This window comes from Micropterus salmoides, unplaced genomic scaffold (genome assembly GCF_014851395.1).
Source record: "Micropterus salmoides isolate LMB-PRFRI ecotype aquatic unplaced genomic scaffold, ASM1485139v1 Ms_hic_scaffold_4, whole genome shotgun sequence".
Taxonomy (NCBI): Eukaryota; Metazoa; Chordata; class Actinopteri; order Centrarchiformes; family Centrarchidae; genus Micropterus; species Micropterus salmoides.
Genome location: NW_024043372.1, coordinates 21,321,122 through 21,340,582, shown reverse-complemented (window position 1 = coordinate 21,340,582; position 19,461 = coordinate 21,321,122). Strand labels below are relative to the sequence as shown.

At 40.6% G+C, this 19,461-nt stretch overlaps 1 protein-coding gene across 1 annotated transcript; it reads left to right on the top strand.

The window, feature by feature from the left end:
• Positions 1-9,579: 9,579 nt before the first annotated feature.
• Positions 9,580-18,790, top strand: tkta (transketolase a). The gene is made up of 14 exons (XM_038695608.1): positions 9,580-9,701; positions 11,525-11,642; positions 11,745-11,858; positions 11,980-12,077; positions 12,862-13,053; positions 13,186-13,304; positions 13,452-13,648; positions 13,828-13,992; positions 15,088-15,244; positions 15,734-15,864; positions 15,981-16,064; positions 16,175-16,268; positions 16,833-16,955; positions 17,650-18,790. The coding sequence occupies exons 1-14, from the start codon at positions 9,595-9,597 to the stop codon at positions 17,835-17,837; spliced, it is 1,887 nt and encodes a 628-aa protein (XP_038551536.1). The 5' UTR covers positions 9,580-9,594; the 3' UTR covers positions 17,838-18,790.
• The last annotated feature ends 671 nt before the right edge of the window (positions 18,791-19,461 follow it).

Genomic DNA, 19,461 nt, shown 5'->3' with positions numbered 1-19,461 from the left:
CTGCTGCACGAGAACCTGCTCACAGCAAATAGCCAGGTGCTATTTCGTGTAACCACTGTTACCGACTGGTGGTCCTTCAATATAAGGCGACACCTTTCAAACAAGGTGTCACATGCAGCTTTCATTAATCACGTGAAGGTCACGGTAACTACTGAGTGGACTCAAATCAGTGTGAGCCTTTAATTTTCAATGGTATGGTTACAGTTGTGGTGGTAAAGATGGAGATAATCAAACACAGGTATAGCAACGTATCTTAACAAATATATAGCCTACTGTGTAGCCTACCACTTTTTAATAAGGCACCTTTAAATGGCTCATAAGTTGTAGGCCTGAATTATTGAGTTATAGGCTAAGTTAAGTAAGTCTATGTAGCACCTTTTTTAGAAAAAGCGTGAAAGGGATTTCCATATCCTGGCAAACCAAAAGTGTTAACTGCTCTATAAAATATTTATAAATGAGTCAATCAGTTAGCAACGATTCAGTAGGTCTATCAGTAGAGTGCTGATCTCCCAGGTGTGGTTGGTCTGGGGGCATTTGGAACAACAGGTGCAATGCAGGCTGTGAGTCCAGCCTGTTTGCATGAGAGAAGTGGGATGAAGTGGAGAAAGGGTTTTGTACAGTGTATGTTTTCTTATAGTCTATAGCTAGATGTTTACAAAGCTTTTTTAATAAAGTGTTTTTGGTATAGTCTCAGTTTTTGCATAGAATAGTGTAATGGTATTGTAACCGTGCGTGCTGGGTTTGCCTAACTGTAAACTTAATAAGGAAACAAGGGGATAAGTCAAAACTTCTGAATGTCAACATTGTTATTTATTTAGAACATTACATGGTTACACCACACAAAATATAACCCGTCCCTACCTCCCTCTCCCTACACAAACAGAGAAGAATTAAATCTCACTCAATTTTCCCTCCCGGCTCCCTTATAGTCAATATGGCGACGAAGATGACAAAGGACAAAATGTGGCCTGCAACAGAATAGCTAAGCCTTGTTTGTAGCCTAGCCGATTGCCGCTAATGCCTTGTCGTAACACAAATAACTCTAAGCTTTAGATCAGTCACCAAAATAGTTTTTTCAAAAATTGTGAATTACCACAACCACAAGAGGTCCTTGAGAATATGGTCGTAAGTGTGTACAGATAAGGTATTAGGCTGATGTGTCCAGTAGTATGCAAGGTAGGCTACAGACAAATACACACAGGCACACACAGTAACATTACTTACACCTGGCGGAGAAAATACAGACATTTAGTAGGCCCTCCACAATACTTGATACTATAGAAATACAGTAAAACCAGATTTGACACAAAAATGCTGTATGCTAGCAGGTCCTGTACACGGGAATAATCTGAACTGTTGTCAGATGTCCACTATCATAGTTAAAAATGCAATAACTGATTTTTTTGTCCAATTCAGGGCAGCGGTATATTGACATATCATCACCTTTTAAGTTGATATGGTAATCTTGTTAGCAAACAGTTGCTTACACATCCAGCTATGTTACAGAACATTATCATTCATTTGGAGTCATGTTTCTTTCCACCTGTCCAATATTTACTCTCTTTTAGCTCTTAATTTGGTCTCTACCAACTCCTGAGGGAAATATGTGGCTCTTTGGTTGTTAAATGCTCCACTATGTTCACCAGTTAAATGCTAACTGTGTCTGCCATTTGGTGCTAAGTAGGTAAAACAGTAAAGTTGCCTGACAGATGCTTTAAAGCTCCTTAAAGCCAATGAGAGCTGCAGATCTATGAGTTAGTTGTCAATTATAGCCTCTTCAAGACAATTTTTTTATAATGATATTCATGTCTCACCTGACAGTCAGTGAAAATGTTTCCTTTCCTCTGACAATGTTCCCCTCCTTTAAATTGTTCCCCTTTAAACTACATTTCCCGTTTGCCTCCAGAGCATGTGTTCATGATGAGAAAGTAAGTCAACACCACCCTGTCTGATCTAGTTGTAACACACCTACCTCTCTCCCGTTACAGCTGTTCTTTGTAAGCAAGAAGATTCTGGACAGCACTGTCCCTTTACTTATATATTTTATCTTTGTACAGGGTGAATTTGAGATGCATTTACATTCAGAAAGCATTTATTTTGTTCGGATTTTGCTACAGAGATTAAAATATATCTATTAGCTACATTTTAAAGAATGCTTCCCCAGATATTGCAAAATTACGTTACTGTTATTACTGGTAAGATCCATAACTATAAATTATCAGTCCAACTCATTTATTTCTGATCCTAAATGATGTCATTCGTTTTGTGGTGTTAGTTTTATAAAAGACATGCCCTCTTCAGCCAGTACTGTTAACATTGTCCTAACATAAAAATGCTTTTTGTAAGTAAACAGGCAGTCTGGTAAATGCAGAAGTATCACACGGCACTTGTACATCTGTCACGCACACAGCTAATCCCACCCTTATGAAATACTAATGACCAAATGATAGCTTTGACCCACAGAAGACCCTTTAAAAACCCTTCCTGATTCTAATTTCAGTCACTTGTTAGTTGGTATCAAGCCTCTTCAGTAACACCAGTACTGAAGAAACGGCAAACATTCAGCAAGACAGGCTTTGTTAATGCATTGTAATATAAAAGTACTTCAATTTTTGGTTTCAATAAAATGATACAATAAACTGTTTTAGTTGCAATTTGTTCAAATAGCAGTGACCACAGTTCAGCACTACTGAGCTAGTCAGTGTTGTGAAAATCTTACCTGCCAGAGTAGAACAGCTGAGCCGAGGCCTCTGTTTCACCTACATGTCCCAGCTGACAACAAAGAGCAAGAAAATACTCATCTTCTTCCCTGTCGGGCTGGTCAGTAGGTGAACTGCATCAGCGTTTGATTAGAGGTGGAGAACATCCGGGCGAGGAGGCACCGTATCAGCTTACCTGTCTGCCCGGGATAATGGTTTCTTCTAGAATCGTCTTGAATTATTTACCTATGGTTGAGGTTGTGTGTGTGTGTGTGTTGTTGTTGGTAATTGTGGGGCTGCGTGTGTCAAATGGTATGTATGGTATGGTTGTAACACTTTTTGCTTCAGCAAATTTAACTCTCTGAATTTTTTAGCTAGAGTTCTCTGACTTTTATGCAAAGGACCCACATTTGTTCACTACAAATGGCACCAATTCAATCGTGAGTTACCCAGGGGTAGGTTGTAACACATGCTGGGGTAAGACAAAAGACAGTAAGACAATAAGACAAAAGATGCAAAATTGATGATGCCACACTATGATATGCTTCAAAAACAGGTAGTGATATAAAAGAACAATTTCTCTCTCACTATAACAGACTTAGTTTGATGACTCACGCACATGTATGTGCTTGTAAAATTATCTAGCCTATAGAACAAACTTACTTAACAGTATACTTAATAAATACTACTACAATGTACTTAATTAAAGAACATCTCTGTACATCCTTAGGTCTAACAAATCAGTCACTCTGACTGTGACTCTGACAAATCAGAGTCTGACAAATCAGAGTCACAGTCAGTGTTTGAAGTGGACCGGTAATCACCGGTACCAGCACTTCTATATTTTACTCTTTGGCGTATTGGGACTTTTTCTTGCGCACCGGCATTTCTCACAAGCTGCCGGTACGCTTCTCTGCCCTCTCCACCGGCGGAGACAGAGTATGGAAAAGCCTGAGTGCCGATACACACGCCAACATGTACACAATATGTGAATGGGAAGTACTGGTCACAGAGCTGACAAATGAATACTAGTAACCCTGCAGCGCAGGCTTGGTGGGTCAAGACTGCAAGGGGTGCTCTGTAAAATATTAAAAGCTATATCTGCTGTATAAGCATAGTGGTTTGAAATTAGAAAGGAAAAAATGCATCCCATGTTGGCTAAGAAACTACATTTCAATCTAATATTAATCAAACAATTTTACCTGCAATAGTATAGACACTAAACAAAATATAAATTTACTTTCTGACCTCAAAATCTGTTTTTTCTCTATATATTCTGAATGTGCCCGTTTCCAGCCTTGACAACCACCTTGCCTGATGGGGGAGGAAGTAGGTAAATACTGAAATGATGACACAACTCCTATCTTATCTCTAATTGGTGAAATTGGTGTTGTTACAACTCTCCCCATGTTACAACAATACCCGTTCTTCCCTATATATATATATTTACAAGTTATACTTAGCTAAGCAAATAGTCTCCTTCATATTTAGCTACAAACCTCCTCATAACTCTCAACAAGAAAGCAAATAAGCATACCCAAAATGTCTAGCTATTTGATGGTTTCTAATGGGCTGACAGCCTTTTACTTCTACCCTAACGTACTACTTGCAGAACTTTGCATTTCATTAGGAAACATACAGTATCACAAATGTTTCTTTTCCTATAGCCTCACCCTCTAAAAAACATTTTTTCCTTTTTTCTCACTCTCCTTTTCTATTTGACCTGGTTTCTTCTGTACTGATCATTTCCTACAAAGAACGCCATATGGTGGGGAGGATGGTGGAAATAACAGTTATATGTTTCAGCGTTCATTCACCTGGAATAGCTAATGTGCATGTGTCTGTGTGTGTTTGTGTTTTCTGTGAGATTGTGTGTGTCTCTCTTCCCCTTCAAACACACAAAAACCCATTCTGTAGTCCCCAGTAGGAAAACGAGATGCAGTTCATTTTAACTGAAAATGGAGTAAAAACACAGACAGAGGGTGCAGTGGCCCCCAGGGATCAAGGAAGCCATTTGGCACAGTACTTCAGTCTGCCCCCACCTCTGATTTGATCTGCTTCTCCACTCTCTGCGCCACCAAACTCCCAAACAAACTTGACATTATTCAAATATGGTGATTCACTTTGAAGCTGAATCATTTGTCTGAACTTTTCTGATTTCACAGTACCTGATAAAGGAACGTTGTGATCAAAACCCAAGTTTTCTGTTATTTTTCAAAAGGTCCCTAAGAAGATGCTTTATCTTGTACAGTTTGTAATCAAATCAGACAAATATGATTCTACACAGAGCAGGTCTTTGGCTATGAGCTGTGCTGACGGTCCTGTGTAAATGTTGTGTTTGGCCAACCTCTAAAGGGATTATGATGTGTTGACTCAATAAAAATGAGTTTAGTTTACACATGCAGTTTATAGCAAACAGCTGTTGTGTTTTTCTCTCTCTTTGTAAATGCACTGAGGTTTTACTCTATGTCCTTTATCCCCCCGCCCCCTCTCTCTCTGCAGCTCTTTTTAAATCAGATTGCAATAAATCTCTTCACTTGTGCTCATAAGCTGCAAAACTGCGATTTTCTTTCTATTATTGTTCTCCTTCACTTGCTGTATATCTGAAATTGTTTTGTTTTTTCAATCATACAGTGGTAATGAAGGTTTGGGACATCTGAAACGAGTTTCAATATTAGCACGTGCGACTTGATGTCTGATTTCCTGGCCTGGCCAGGCATGTAAAACCTGGTTAGAAGGCACTGATGCAAAAGCACTGATGCAACAATCAGTGCTTTTGCATGTTCATGAGAGCTGTGTGTATCTTTGTGTGTGTGTGTGTGTGTTTGTGTGTGAGAGGGAGTGTGTTGGTGGAGCTGCTTGAAGGAGAGCAGTAGTGATGGGGCCTGAAAGCCCTGCAGCGCAGCTGTTCTCCCAGTGCATCGTCAACTTCACTGCTGAGCCTACAACACACGCTCAGCCTTAACCCCTGCACACACATTTCTCTCTGAATCTTCCTCTCTCTTTGCTGTCTCTCTCTTTTTCTTCGTCTAATCTCTCTCTGCTTATCGAAAGCTCTCCATCTGAATCTTTGTATCTCTCATCTTCAAATACTTCCTTTACCTACTTTGCTATAATTACTGATTCACTGATTCAACCTCTTTGCCATGGCCACGTCTTGACTTCACTTCTTTTTTCCCCATGTATGCCCTCAACCCCAACCCAGACCCCTACTTCCAGGATGATCACCCACTCCAATAACTGAATGCCCTGTCAATGATTCAATTATAAGTCCTATGCTCTTGTCTGATGCACTGTCAGGGGGTGGGGCCTTTGGGTGATAGACAGCTCTCAGATAGAAGGGCAACCGCTATGTCATCATGGTGACTGCAGAGTGATTTAAGGAAATGGAGTGATAAGAGCAGAGTGGAAGAGGCTCAAGCCTGAAGGAGCAACTGGCATTAAAGCAATGTACCAAGATTCATGGATGTGTGTGTAAGATTCTATGCATAAGAGTGTGAGAATATTCATTTGTTTGTGTATGTGCGCACACGTGCACACGTCAGCATGCCTGAGTATACACACATACGTGCACATGTGTAGGCCTGTAAGTGTATATGTGTATTTTGGATCAGCATTTGTTCTGCTTCTAAAATCCCATTAATCATTCAGGATGGGCAATGCTGAGTACATTTTTTGTTTACCTGAGCTCTGCATTTTGTTGGAAGAGCCACACACATGCTCTGTGTTATATTAAGGCATTGTTTCAAAAGTGGCTGCTTTGCTCCTCTTTTTCTGCCAGAGAGATTAAAAATAGAAACATTCATGCTCTCTGAATGTACTTTCCCTCCAGGAAGTGTGCAGTTGTGAGCTTCTAACATTGGCTGCACACCATCACATGGCAACTTCTTCCCAGGCTACCATTGGCTGGCACCTGTGGGCCTTTGTGAAGAAAAGCATTTCTGACAGGACCCAGGAGCCCAGAGGAGTTGCTGGAAACCAGGAGAAGGACAATGTTGGTGGAACTAGGAGAGCAGTGGGGTGGGCTTGAGAGATGGCATCACCATGGCTGTGAGCGCGGAGGTGCTGGGATGTGACCTCCCAGCTACAGCAAAGGGCAGGAAACCAAAGAGATGATCACATGGCTGAAGAGCTGAAGCGCAGGAGGGAATGAATGAGGGACAGGAGAGGACAAGGATTTGCAGCAATGACACTCCAGAGACCATATATCTTTAGCTGACACTTTAATTTGTTGTCATCCTATCACACACAAAGTTTATAACTATCCACATTTACTACTAGTCCATGTGGTGATGGTTTAAAATACATTTGACCTAAAAAGTCCTTTGCTGAACATGTTATGGTTCTATTGACTTCAGTTATTGGCTAATAAAGTGGATGCAACTCTAAAAAAACATCTTTTATAGAGGCCATCATCTTACATTTATGGGGAGACAGTGTCCTCTGGTGTTTAATGTTAGGAATACAACTGGTCTGTAACGAAAGGCCATTCAAAATGGAGTAATGGGACATATCAAATGTTCCTGCGACACATGCAGGATAATGTCTTGCTGACCTTTCCACATAATGCTTCACTGATCTACTGTGTCAGTGTTTTTGTTGACCTTCCATGTCAAGCAACAGACAGTATGATAATGATTGATCTATTATAGTGCCAGTAAAATAGATAGGCCCAAAATCCTATAAGATATTGTGACAGTGTGTAATGTATTCATTAAAATGTGCTTGTATTACCCCAACAAGAATGACATTGTTCAATGATGGATACTACCCCTGTCCTCCATCCAGTGGAAGATTCTGGACTGTACCACATCAGCAGACTGAAACAACTCTAATCTGTGAGCAGTTTCATCCGCTGGTCATCATGGTAGACTACATTAATGGCACACGTGCTTTGACAGCAGCATATGTTCAAAATGAAAGCTGAAACATCTCTCCACATGGCTCCGCTTGTTTTGTGATATTATACAATGAAATGTTGCTTTTTATGTAATCTTTCTCTAAATAATCCAGCTATCTATGGGCATTTTATGTTTTATGTCTTTAATAAAAAAACAACAATTTAGAAAAAATTCCCAGACAGAACAATGTGACAAGTTTTCATTTGGCACATATTTGACCAATTCTACTCATAGAAAAAGGTCAAATGTACCATCAAAGATTATCCTGTAGATGGCAGACAGACACTTATAATCCCAGATGTTTCATGTGCATGCAGCATGCTTGTGCAAATGGCAGCAAATCAAACACCAAAGTGTCAGCAAACAGTTGAAAATTTTCAATTATTTAAATTGAATTTTCAACTTAAAATTAGATTTTGGATTTGGCATTCAATACCATTTCAATATTATTCATGTTTAGTTTTACACAACATAATTCATATCCTCTAAAAAAAATAAAATGTGTATTGTATATTTGGTGTAGCATGCTGCTACTGTGCTTTAATTATCTGTATAATTACAAACTCAATTTCAAGTCTTGTAAATAGGTACAACATATTTCAGATATTTTATTTGATTTTCATGGCAGTAGCTCTCAGAGATAGATAGAGTTATGCTTTAGTGCAGTACTACAGCTGTTTTACCCTCCAGGTAATTCAAAATAAGCTCTCAGTTGTGAGGTTCAGGTGTGTCTGCATATCTTGCCGATGAGGTCTACTGCAGAGGGTTTCTGGTGAAGTGTCCCTAGTCTAAAGAGTCACCAAGCTCACTGAGCATCATGATGTAAGACAGATGACAGAAAGAAAACAGAGGGTGAAGACAAGATCCGGACCGAGAAGATGCAAAGTTTCAGAAGTAAATCTCCAACTTAAAGGATTAAAGGACACTATGACACTTAAATGGCATGAACATAATTAAGGACAGTATTGTAAAAGTAGCTTGTATAAGGTTAGCAATGGAAATGTATTCATTCAGAATGTGAGAAAAAAAAAGATAAAAGACTATAAACATTATATAGGCCGTACACTATAAAACATACTGCATAATATACTACAATGACTATACTTACAGAAGAATAAAAAAACATTTAAGATGAAGATGAGAGTCTTTATCGTTCTCTCTGTCTCTTGCATTCTTTGTATTTTGACGACAACTTTCATCAGGATGGTCAAGGGCAGACTAAAAGTTGATTGCAGTTATTACTGTATGCTGAATTATGTGTAGAAGTTCATCAGTATCTGGTCTTCTAAAAATGCATTACGCTCTGCTGAACAGGGTGAGCTGGTCTCAATACCAGTCTCTTACATTTCTAACATAAACAAACTAGGGGCTTTTCAAATGGGCTTTGGCATTAAGAATGGGGTGTTTGGTGTGAGTAAATAACAAAGAACAAACTACCACCATGGTCTGAATTATGAGATCAGACAGTGAAGTGAATCAGGGTGGGATGCTTCAAATGCCCTCCCGCCCCCCCCCCCTCTCCTCCCAGTCATCCAGCCCCTCCTTGCAGGCACACACACTAAGGCACATCTATAGCTGTGACACACCTCCACCATCCCAGTCAAACAGTAGCCAATGAAATGATTGCCACTGGATTTTAGCAGTAACACCCATCCCACGTCATGGGTTCCCCCTCCTTTCCTCCTCCTATCTGTGTGTTTCTGTGTTTCTGTGTGCGTGTGTCTGTGTGTCTGTGTGTCCTTGTGCATCTATGTGTCTGCATGCCTGATAGGATAAATCCAGTTTCTCATCCATTCTCTCTCTCTTTCTCTCTCTGGCTCCATCACTCACACTCACACACACACGCACACACACACAAACACACAGGTGCTGCTCTTTGGCAACAGTCACTCTCTCCCTCATACACACACACGCACATTCAAACCACACAAACTCAACCGAGGATCGTACTTGGTCCACTTTTCTGGTGCTGAGGAACTTGACATTTTGCCTTCATGGAGGATTACCACAAACCAGACCAGCAGACAGTGCAGGCGCTGAGGAACATTGCCAACCGCCTCCGAATCAACTCCATCAAGGCAACAACTGCAGCGGGCAGCGGGTGAGTCGCCTCCACTGACATGACTGTGAAGGCTACGCACAATGCAGACATGCAAACTGTGTGCACCACATAATGCAAACTTAATATTTATTTTTTGCAGCAAGCATAGATGAACACCAACAGTATCTTGAACTAACTACATGGACAGATACGCACACTGAGACATGGATGCAAGTGAAGGGCCAAAGGAACAGCATGTCCTGCCTTTGTTCTCATCCCTTGGTTCTACTGACAGGATCATTTCAACATTTATAGTTGTTATATATATATAAGTTCAGCTCTACATTCCTTATTATTCAATTAGATGAATAATGAAAATCTTTACATTACACAATGTGTTTTATTCTGCTTTATATAACATTTATGGTATATATAATGTGCACCGTGCTGCAGAAATTAGTAGTGTAGTGTAATACACAACTGTACAACAGTTTAATCCCAGAAGTTATTAAACATGAATTATTTAATCTTTTGAGATGATTGGATTTTCATATTCTGGAAAATTGCTACAAATCTACATGGTCTTTGGTGCATTTAGGTTTTTTTCAAATTGTATACTTACTTTGTTTGCAGGATAAATATTGTAATGGATTTCTGACTTTGGAAAGGTAATATGCAGTACTGGACACAATAGTCCACCATGTGCAATGCTGTGTGCATTGTATGCTGCAGATTGCTGTTGCATTGTCCAACATGTGCTATTACAACTTTTTATTTTTTATATGAAATTTTTTAATGAAATGTCTCTTTAGAGATCAATAATGACCCCCCCTCCCCCTGTAGTCTCACTCTATATTTGAAGAATCAAGAAGGTTATCATAGTGGAGCTCAGTTCTGCAGTGTCCAATAGGCACGGATGAGAACAAAGGGAAACAGTGAAGAATATTTTACAAAATGTTACTTAACCTAAAATATTCTAAATTGTATTGAAAATGACTAATGTCTGTCCCTAATGTGTCATATTTATAAATTATTGAGTGAAGCACTCCAATACCTTCATATGTGAGAAAGGCCAATGACCAACCAGTACTATCAGTACACCAAAAGAATGGATCCTTCAGGGTCCATAGCACTGGATGGAGCTCTTGGTAATTAAGTGTAAAGTGTGTGGGTGGTTTAATATCCTGGCTTTATGCAATGATTGTTTATAAAAGCAAAAAAAATTCTCATTTTAATGATGTGGTTGCATTTACAACCAGTTGTCTGTCTAATCTGTTGATGGCATTTGCATGCAACAAACAGCATGTTGCCCATGCAACTCTGTGATTGGCTCTGTGATTGGCTCTATTAACACCATAAATGGTATTCATACAGAGTATCTGAATGCATTTCCAATATAGGTTCTGGCCCAACATGTAACCATGAGGCTCTGTGACATGTTCTGTTCTGTTTTTTTTCACATTTGAAACAGTTATTTGGTTTATTAACCGTTACTTATTGGACTGTGTTTGGTCTCTGATTCCATAGGTTGAACCCTCATATGCGTTCATGTTTAGGTCTGCACTGTGACATCTAAAAATCTATAAGAAACCACCCACATGTTCAGCTTTTCATTCTACTCATAAGGGTGTATGTGTATTTTACTGTAATTTAACTTTTCTGGATGACTTCACTACATGATTACCTGGGCTGCATCTACACTCGCAATAACAGTACAGCATTTTCAGACAGTAGCATTATCCACCTGTATTTCTATGCATAGCAGTATTCAAAGTAGCCTGAGTTTAACAATAGAGCTTAGAATCTAATAATGAATTTGAGAGAATTGAATCTGTGTATCTGTGTGACATATGGGTAAGAACACCATCTCCTCTGTTCTCCAGACACCCTACATCATGCTGCAGTGTGGCAGAAATCATGTCAGTGCTTTACTTCCACACCATGAAGTACCGCTATGATGACCCGCGGAACTTCAACAATGACCGCTTCATCCTGTCCAAGGTGAGACTCAGTCAGTCCTTTTGATCTGGACAGGAATCCATAATTTGACCTTTTCCTTGAATCACTTCTTTCTGAAAGATAACACTGATTTGTGATTCACAGGGTCACGCTGCTCCAGCACTGTACTCCATGTGGGTTGAAGCGGGCTTCCTGAAGGAGAGTGAGCTGCTCAGTTTGTGCCATGTCGACTCTACCTTGGAGGGCCACTCAACCCCTGTAAGCTGTCACAAACTGCCCCATACGTTGGGAATCATCTAATGGATTGCAGACAGTATACTAAATGTTTTTAGTAACTCTTTACTGTGTGTGTGTGTGTGTGTGTGTGCGTGCATTTCAGAAGCAGCAATTTGTGGATTTAGCCACTGGCTCCTTGGGGCAGGGTCTTGGTGTGGCCTGTGGAATGGCTTACACTGGCAAATACTTTGACAAGGCCAGGTAATTTTTACATACATGTGGACACACATGCAAGTGAAAAAAAGACTCTACTTTTGGTCTAATTTTAGTAGCTGTGTTTGCATTTAGGTTTTGTTGTGTGTATACAATTTAGGTTTCTTGCATCCATTTAAAATCCTTACTCTTACTCAACTTTATTTGACATACAATACCAATATTCACAATATTATGATGTGTTGATGTACAAAGCATTTGGGGGTTTTCTTAATTAAAATTTTATGTCTGCATACTTCTTTTGAGTGCTCAGTGATTGGGATTTTCCAGTTTCTTTGGGTGTGTGCTGCAGCTACATGCGCTGCTCTCACAATTCTTCTGCTCTAATAATCACAGGCCCAGCAGTCACATCTCCGTTATTTTTACCATCCAAGCAGATTTAATCTCTGAATCAAATTCGGGCATTGTGCTTTCAACCATAAATTTGTTTTTAGCCCATTGTTCTAGTTTATCATCGCAAACTAATTCCATTTCCTTTATAATAATTTTGTCCCATTTAAATGACTCTGTGAGGTCCTCATGGTTGACTTGTTTCAGAGGCAGGTGTGAAACTCAGCAGCCACGCCTTCAGGGGCCTAAGGAAGCTTTTATCAAGACACAGCTGGTTACCGACCCAACTGTCAGATAAAAGACAGAGAATCAGTCTGACTGGAAAAGTATCAGAGATTTGCCTGCTTTTTGAAAGCACAACACCCCCCACCTCATCTGAACATAAACCACACACACATAGAGACACACTAATCGTGCGGTCTAACTCTGTCCTTCTCCTCAGTTATCGTGTGTACTGCCTGCTGGGGGATGGTGAGATGTCGGAGGGTGCTGTCTGGGAGGCCATGTCGTTCGCCTCCTACTACCAGCTTGACAACCTGGTAGCCATCATGGACATCAACCGTCTGGGCCAAAGTGACCCTGCACCCCTGCAGCATCACGTAGAGAAATATCAGAAACGCTGTGAAGCTTTTGGGTAATAGTGCACAAAACTGAAAATTTAGTCCTGGTGTGTGTCCATACCATCTACCTATATGAAGTATACTGTAGTAAGTGTGTTTTAATGTGTGGCTTTGATGTGTGTTTGTGTGTGTGTGTTTGTGTGTAGTTGGCATGCCATCATTGTGGACGGACACAGCGTGGAAGAGCTTTGCAAGGCTCTGAGCCAGCCACGCCATCAGCCCACCGCCATCATTGCTAAAACCGTCAAGGGCAAAGGCATTCCAGGTAATTGTCTGTCACGTCCACTCTTCTGCAAATGCATTGCTCTCACTCTAGTGTATATTATATGCAAAGGCATAACGTGTGTAACCCATCCACCAAAAAGTGTTTAAATCTACCAATATCACATTGGCCATCTTAATGTGGTTTCAGCTGCAGAGGACAAGCTGGGATGGCATGCAAAACCTCTGCCCAAAGACATGGCCGAGATGGTTATGAAGGACCTGCAGAGCCGGATCATGAACAGCAGCAAGCACCTGTACCCTCCTGCTCCCGTAGAGGACTCCCCACCTGTCAGCCTGAGGAACATCAGGATGCCGAGCGCCCCCAGCTACAAGACTGGAGAAAAGGTTTGTCACCTGTACACAAAACAGACTTCTTTCATACACTCACCCTCCATTCTCTTGTGTGTTCCCACAGTGCCTACAGAAACCAGACAGGCAAATGATTGAATGCTGTGTAGAGATGAACCAACAACCTTTGTAAATTGTCTTAATGACTGATTTGTTTGGTTTCTCTTTCTTCATAGATTGCCACACGAAAGGCATATGGGATGGCATTGGCCAAGTTAGGCCGCTACAATGAACGTGTTGTGGCCCTTGATGGGGACACCAACAACCTCACCTACTCAGAGATCTTCAAGAATGAGCATCCCAACCGCTTTGTGGAGTGCTACATCGCTCAGCAGAACATGGTATTATCCCTCATTGATCTGCACAATGAAGCCTGCTTTATAAAATTTGAGAAAGATATTTTATTATGTATTTATTAACAAAGCCATCTATATTCTGTTATGGTATTTGCGGTCCAATGCTCAAGGCTATATGTACTGAAGCTCACAAACAAACACAAACAAAACCTCCCTCTCTCTAATGTGGCGATTTTGAGTAAATTGCTCTTTCTCAGCTCTGATTGGATATGAATACAACCTTACATCTCACAGCTGTGAGTCTTAGCCTGTGTCATTTAATTATACATGACTTGTCCATCCATAATGTAAGGATGGGCAAAGACACTACCCATTTGCCTCCTTATGGTCAAGGCGACTGCTGCTGACACCAGTAGTTAGGCAGCGCCCCTCCCATGCCTTTGTTCGATCTCAGATTAATAATTTGGATCAGACATTTATTCCTTCCACTGTTTCTATGTCTCCAGCAGCCAACTCTAATGTAGGTCAGGCATCTGTATGATGATAAGCAGTCATGACAAGTGTATTCAGAAGTAAAATATTAATCAACGCAGAGGGTGGGACCATCTCGCTGAACGCATGAGAAAAGTCAAAAGTTGAATGGCATCTCTGTGGCTGAGCACTCATTTTAAATAAGGAGACTGACACTATAAAATCAAACACTTAATTTGTTAAATACAGATAGTATTTGCAAGCAGTTGCTAGTTAAATGGCAGCCTTTAAAGAGGTAGTTGGTTTTCTATAAAAATGTATCTATCACCAGACTTGCAATTTCAAGAATGCTTAGTGGTTATTCTTAACAAAGCAAAGAAATAAGTTGAAGGATTGGGGAGAGTTTTGGAGACAGGACAAAGGAAATTATTTGTAAGAGGAGGTATGCCACTGATTCCACCCATATGGGAAAATAAGCTCCAGAGCTTTGGAGAAAACTCTTCTCACTAACTCTCTACTTAATGGGGTCTTTGGTTCAAAGAGGTTTTCAAATATGGCTTGTGCCACTGGGTGATCTTTCTGGCTCAAGCGCTTGTGACCTGTGTCTATCTAGGTTATATCTCCTGTGCTCCTGTATAGGGACTAAGAAACACTACATTTCTTTCCCAGGTCAGTGTTGCCATGGGATGTGCTGCCCGTGAGAGGAATGTGGTGTTTGCTAGCACTCTTGCATCCTTTTTCACCCGCGCCTACGACCAGCTCCGCGTGGCAGCCATCTCAGAAAGCAACATCAACGTGTGTGGCTCCCACTGCGGCCTGTCCACCGGTTAGTAAACTGCTGCTCATGAGCCATGCATACCTCAACCACTCCCACACACCTTACCCACCCACACATTCACCTGTGTGTCACCTTTATTCCTTCACACCGAAGCCAGACATTTCACGTCACCCATTTTCTCAGACTATATTCACTGTATGGCGAAAAATGTATAAAAGAACAATCTGTGTATGTGTCTGTGAGTGTGCATTTGTGGCAATCCTTTATCTCTTTCCCTCTAATCCTTTTTTCCTTACTATTTAACCCTTTGACCTTACAGCTAGTACTCAATCCTCCCCCTTTTCTCCCTTCCTGTCTGCCCTGGAAGCTGTCAACAGGGAACCAGGTGTCCCTCTGTTAGTGCAGGTACACTGCATGCAAAGTCTGGCTTTATGTCTGTAGATCTGCATGCATCAGGTCACCTGACTTGTCAATAACTTTTGAGGATTTTCTGAATGTTGGATGTATGACATTATACTATAAATGTTCATATTACAGGAGAGGAAGGCCCCACTCTAATGGGTCTAGAGGATGTGGCTATGTTTAGAGCCCTTCCCACAGCAACCATTTTCTATCCCAGTGACGGTGTGTCTACAGAGAAGGCGGTGGAGCTGGCTGCAACCACAAAGGTACACAAAACCTAAATGCTTTCCTACAGTATCTGTGAAACATTTAGTTATTGGCAAAACAGACTGTGTGCTGTTAAAATACCTCAGTAGTGATTGTCATGTTTTCCCTCATAAAGGGTGTTTGCTACATCCGAACCAGCCGCCAAGACTGTGCCATCATCTATAACAGCAACGAGGACTTCCATGTTGGACAGGCTAAAGTGAGACAGAGACTTTGTGCTTGCATAGCTATAAAGAAAGTACAAAATTAAGACAAAGCACTGTCAATACTTTAATCTGCAACAGAAGATAATACCTTTCCCTTTGCCAGGTGGTGTACCAGAGCAAAGATGACCAGGTGACTGTGGTGGCAGCTGGAGTAACTTTGCACGAGGCCCTGGCTGCAGCTGAACATTTGAAGAAAGGTACAGTACATTAAATACTGCTTTTGATCTTATCATCATAAAATATATGTGGCATTGTGTTCAACATATCCAAAAGATCAAAATACAATATTTTTAAATCAAACACTGTATGACCATATTCGATGATGATCCATTGTTTCTCATGACTACAGAATATTATATTTGTTGCTTAATTTGCTGAGATAAAACCTTTTGTAAAGTCTGGATCCTTCAATACTACCAGCTTTAGTTCTGAGCATTACTATGTATAGAAAAACATCTATGCCTAGATGGGATCTTTTTAGACTTCCCCTTGCATGCATCATGACCTTTATTAATAAAAAAAAGATTTTGCATATATAGACAATGCTTTTCTGAGGTGGGCCTGTGGTAGATACATTTGTGATTTTTACTTTGTCACTGTAGGTTATGATATTAATCCCTAGTAATTTATTAAAATAAGGATACACAAGGACATCCCGGCCTTGGAACCACTATCTGAATTGCATGACTCAGGTAGAGGGATGTCATTATTGATATCACATTATGAATTGTATTCCTCAACTGGATTAACTGAATTTCCAGAGAGGATCTCTGTCAGGGTCATTGACCCCTTCACAATCAAACCACTGGATATCAAAACCATCATCGACCACACACGCGCCACCAGGGGACGAATCCTCACTGTGGAAGACCACTACTATGAAGGTATGTTTTACATAAAAGTAGCTCATACTGTTCAGCTTCTGCATATTGTATGACCACCATCAACCTAGCAGCAACAAGCTTCTCAGCGTAATGCAGCTGGGTCTCTGTCATTGGTCCACATCCTCGGGTGTGTTGTGGTGGCATGTTTCCATTGGTTCAGTGACAGAGACGCAATGTGGTGGCATTTGCTCATTGGCTTAGGAGAGGCGGACTGCTGTGTGCCCTCATTGCAGGCGTGGTATTGGTATTGTGGCGCATTCTGTAAGTGTGAGGGCCAGAGAGGCAGAGTGCTGTCAGGTTTCCTTAACTGAGCATGTGCCCATGGGGCTCTCTGTGACCTAGATATCACAGACAGCCATACCCTGTGCCTGTTAAGAGAAAGGGGATGGGTGATGGCATGGACTTGACTAGACAAAGGATATTTTGCAACTGTAATCAGTTTGATGTTGGGTATCTCATTCATTTTACATCTGGACCAGATAGTGGTATACTGGTCAAGGCGACATGTTTAGATTGAACTTGTTTGTAGTGTTTTCTCTATTTACTACACATGTATACTGCATGTGATGACATTATGCTTTAAACACAGCCTCATTTTTTGCTGTCAATGAAGCTCCGAACCTCCCCCCCAACCTTCAAGGAAGATTTGTCGTCCCTCTTCATCTCTCTCAATTGGTGAATTGTTGTTCCACAGGTGGCCTTGGGGAGGCAGTGTCCTCAGGAATGGTCAACGAGTCTGGCTTCAATCTGCAGCGTCTGGCTGTGTCCCACATTCCCCGCAGTGGCAAACCACATGAGCTGTTCAAGATCTACGGCATCGACCGTGACACCATTGCCCAGGCCATCCGCAAGATGCTCAGCAGCTCTACCAATGCCAAGTAACTTTCTCCCTGCCTCACCCACCTATTTGATCACACCCCTGAAGACGAAGATAAACAGTCAAATATGTTTTTGATTCACATGACACCCAGCTCTTTAAATTCCTTCACTGTGAATGTCCCCTAAGTGTGTACTGTAGTAACGTGATTTTGTGCCGTACACTTTGAAGTAGAGTTCCACGTTTACCTTTCTTTCATGCATCCATCACATCACACACAAGGACAGGGATACACCAATTTAAAAACACATATCCTCTTAACGAAACTCTCAGTTCAGCAATCAAAATGTACCATAACTGACTTTCATTGGTGGATACTCACCATGCAAAACAATACATTATTAAATGTTCAACATGAGTACGGTGTGATGCTCTCATGCGTTTTTTAAATGCTCTTTGATTAACTTCATTCAACTGGATATGTTTTTATATTGTTCTGTTGTAGTTCTTAATAAACTGGGTGGGGCATAGTTTTAAAATTTCTCATGACAGCAGTGTCAGAAAGAAGCTAACAGAGTTGTTGTTTGTAGAAAGTAGTGGAGAAAATAATCAAACAAATGTAGGTAGGTCATAAAGAGCAGTCACTCAAAACCACAAATCACATCTTCAGACAATTTCAACTGTTGTGATTTCAAAAGTTGTATCATTCCCCTTCAGCACTGTATTTGATTTGTTATTGATTTTAATGTTACCATCAACCTACACACCTAAGTGTTCATTTGTGCTAGTTGTACAACTGGACCATACCAGCAGTGTGACGATAATCATCATGTGAGTCAGTGGCAACATCTTTTTATTTACATAAGGTGGAGGGCTGAAGGCCCTTCAAGTGCTGGAGAATGGAGAATATGGCTGGCTGTGACTATGAAGGTAGCGTTACATCTGACTTGTGAACCCAAGAACAAACACTTTCTTTGTTACTTGAAATTTTGTATGTACCTTACTTTCATGTAATAAAGCCCTCTGCATTTGACTTTCAGTGTTTACAGAAGTTTGTTCCCTTGTTTTCCCTTAGAAGTATACTTGTGTTGATGTGTGTAGTTCATGCAGTATGCACACACAGAAATCTGTGCTTTTATTTTTTAAATGTATTTATTTATAAAAGTGTCTAAGTAAAGGATACAAAACCATGATTAATGACAACATACATCAAAATAACAACAGCACATTCTGCTCCATTTCATACATTTATGCTTTACTGTACATCCTCAAGATAGCTAATAAATATCTTTTAAGCTGAAAATGGCCAACTAAAGATCTGATCATAATATTGTCTCACAGGTGACTATGAGCATGACTTTCTGGTTAAGCGTCTCTGAGTCTTAAGTTTATTTCATCAAACACATCTCTGCTCCTTGACCTTGTAGATTTACCAGCATAGATATCACTGCCTGTAAATTCAACCTCTGTGGTTGTAAACTCCTGGCTGTAAACTACTTTTAATGCCAGCAGCGTCGTCTCTCTCTCAGCTTCCTGTCCAAAAGAGAGAAATAATATTCTTAGATCATACAAATAGGATGTCAGTCTATCAGAACAATGTGCAAAATGAAAGTCTTTTGTAAGCCTATACCTACCTTAGAGAGCTGTATTTACGTATTGCTCCCGTAAGAGCAAACACAATGATTCCAC

Excerpts from the sequence above, each read along its gene's own strand:
- tkta (XM_038695608.1), top strand. The coding sequence starts at position 9,595 with ATGGAGGATTACCACAAACCAGACCAGCAGACAGTGCAGGCGCTGAGG. Across the intron at positions 13,054-13,185 it reads AAACGCTGTGAAGCTTTTGG|TTGGCATGCCATCATTGTGG; the intron begins GTAATAGTGCAC and ends GTTTGTGTGTAG. Across the intron at positions 15,865-15,980 it reads AGCTGGCTGCAACCACAAAG|GGTGTTTGCTACATCCGAAC; the intron begins GTACACAAAACC and ends TCCCTCATAAAG.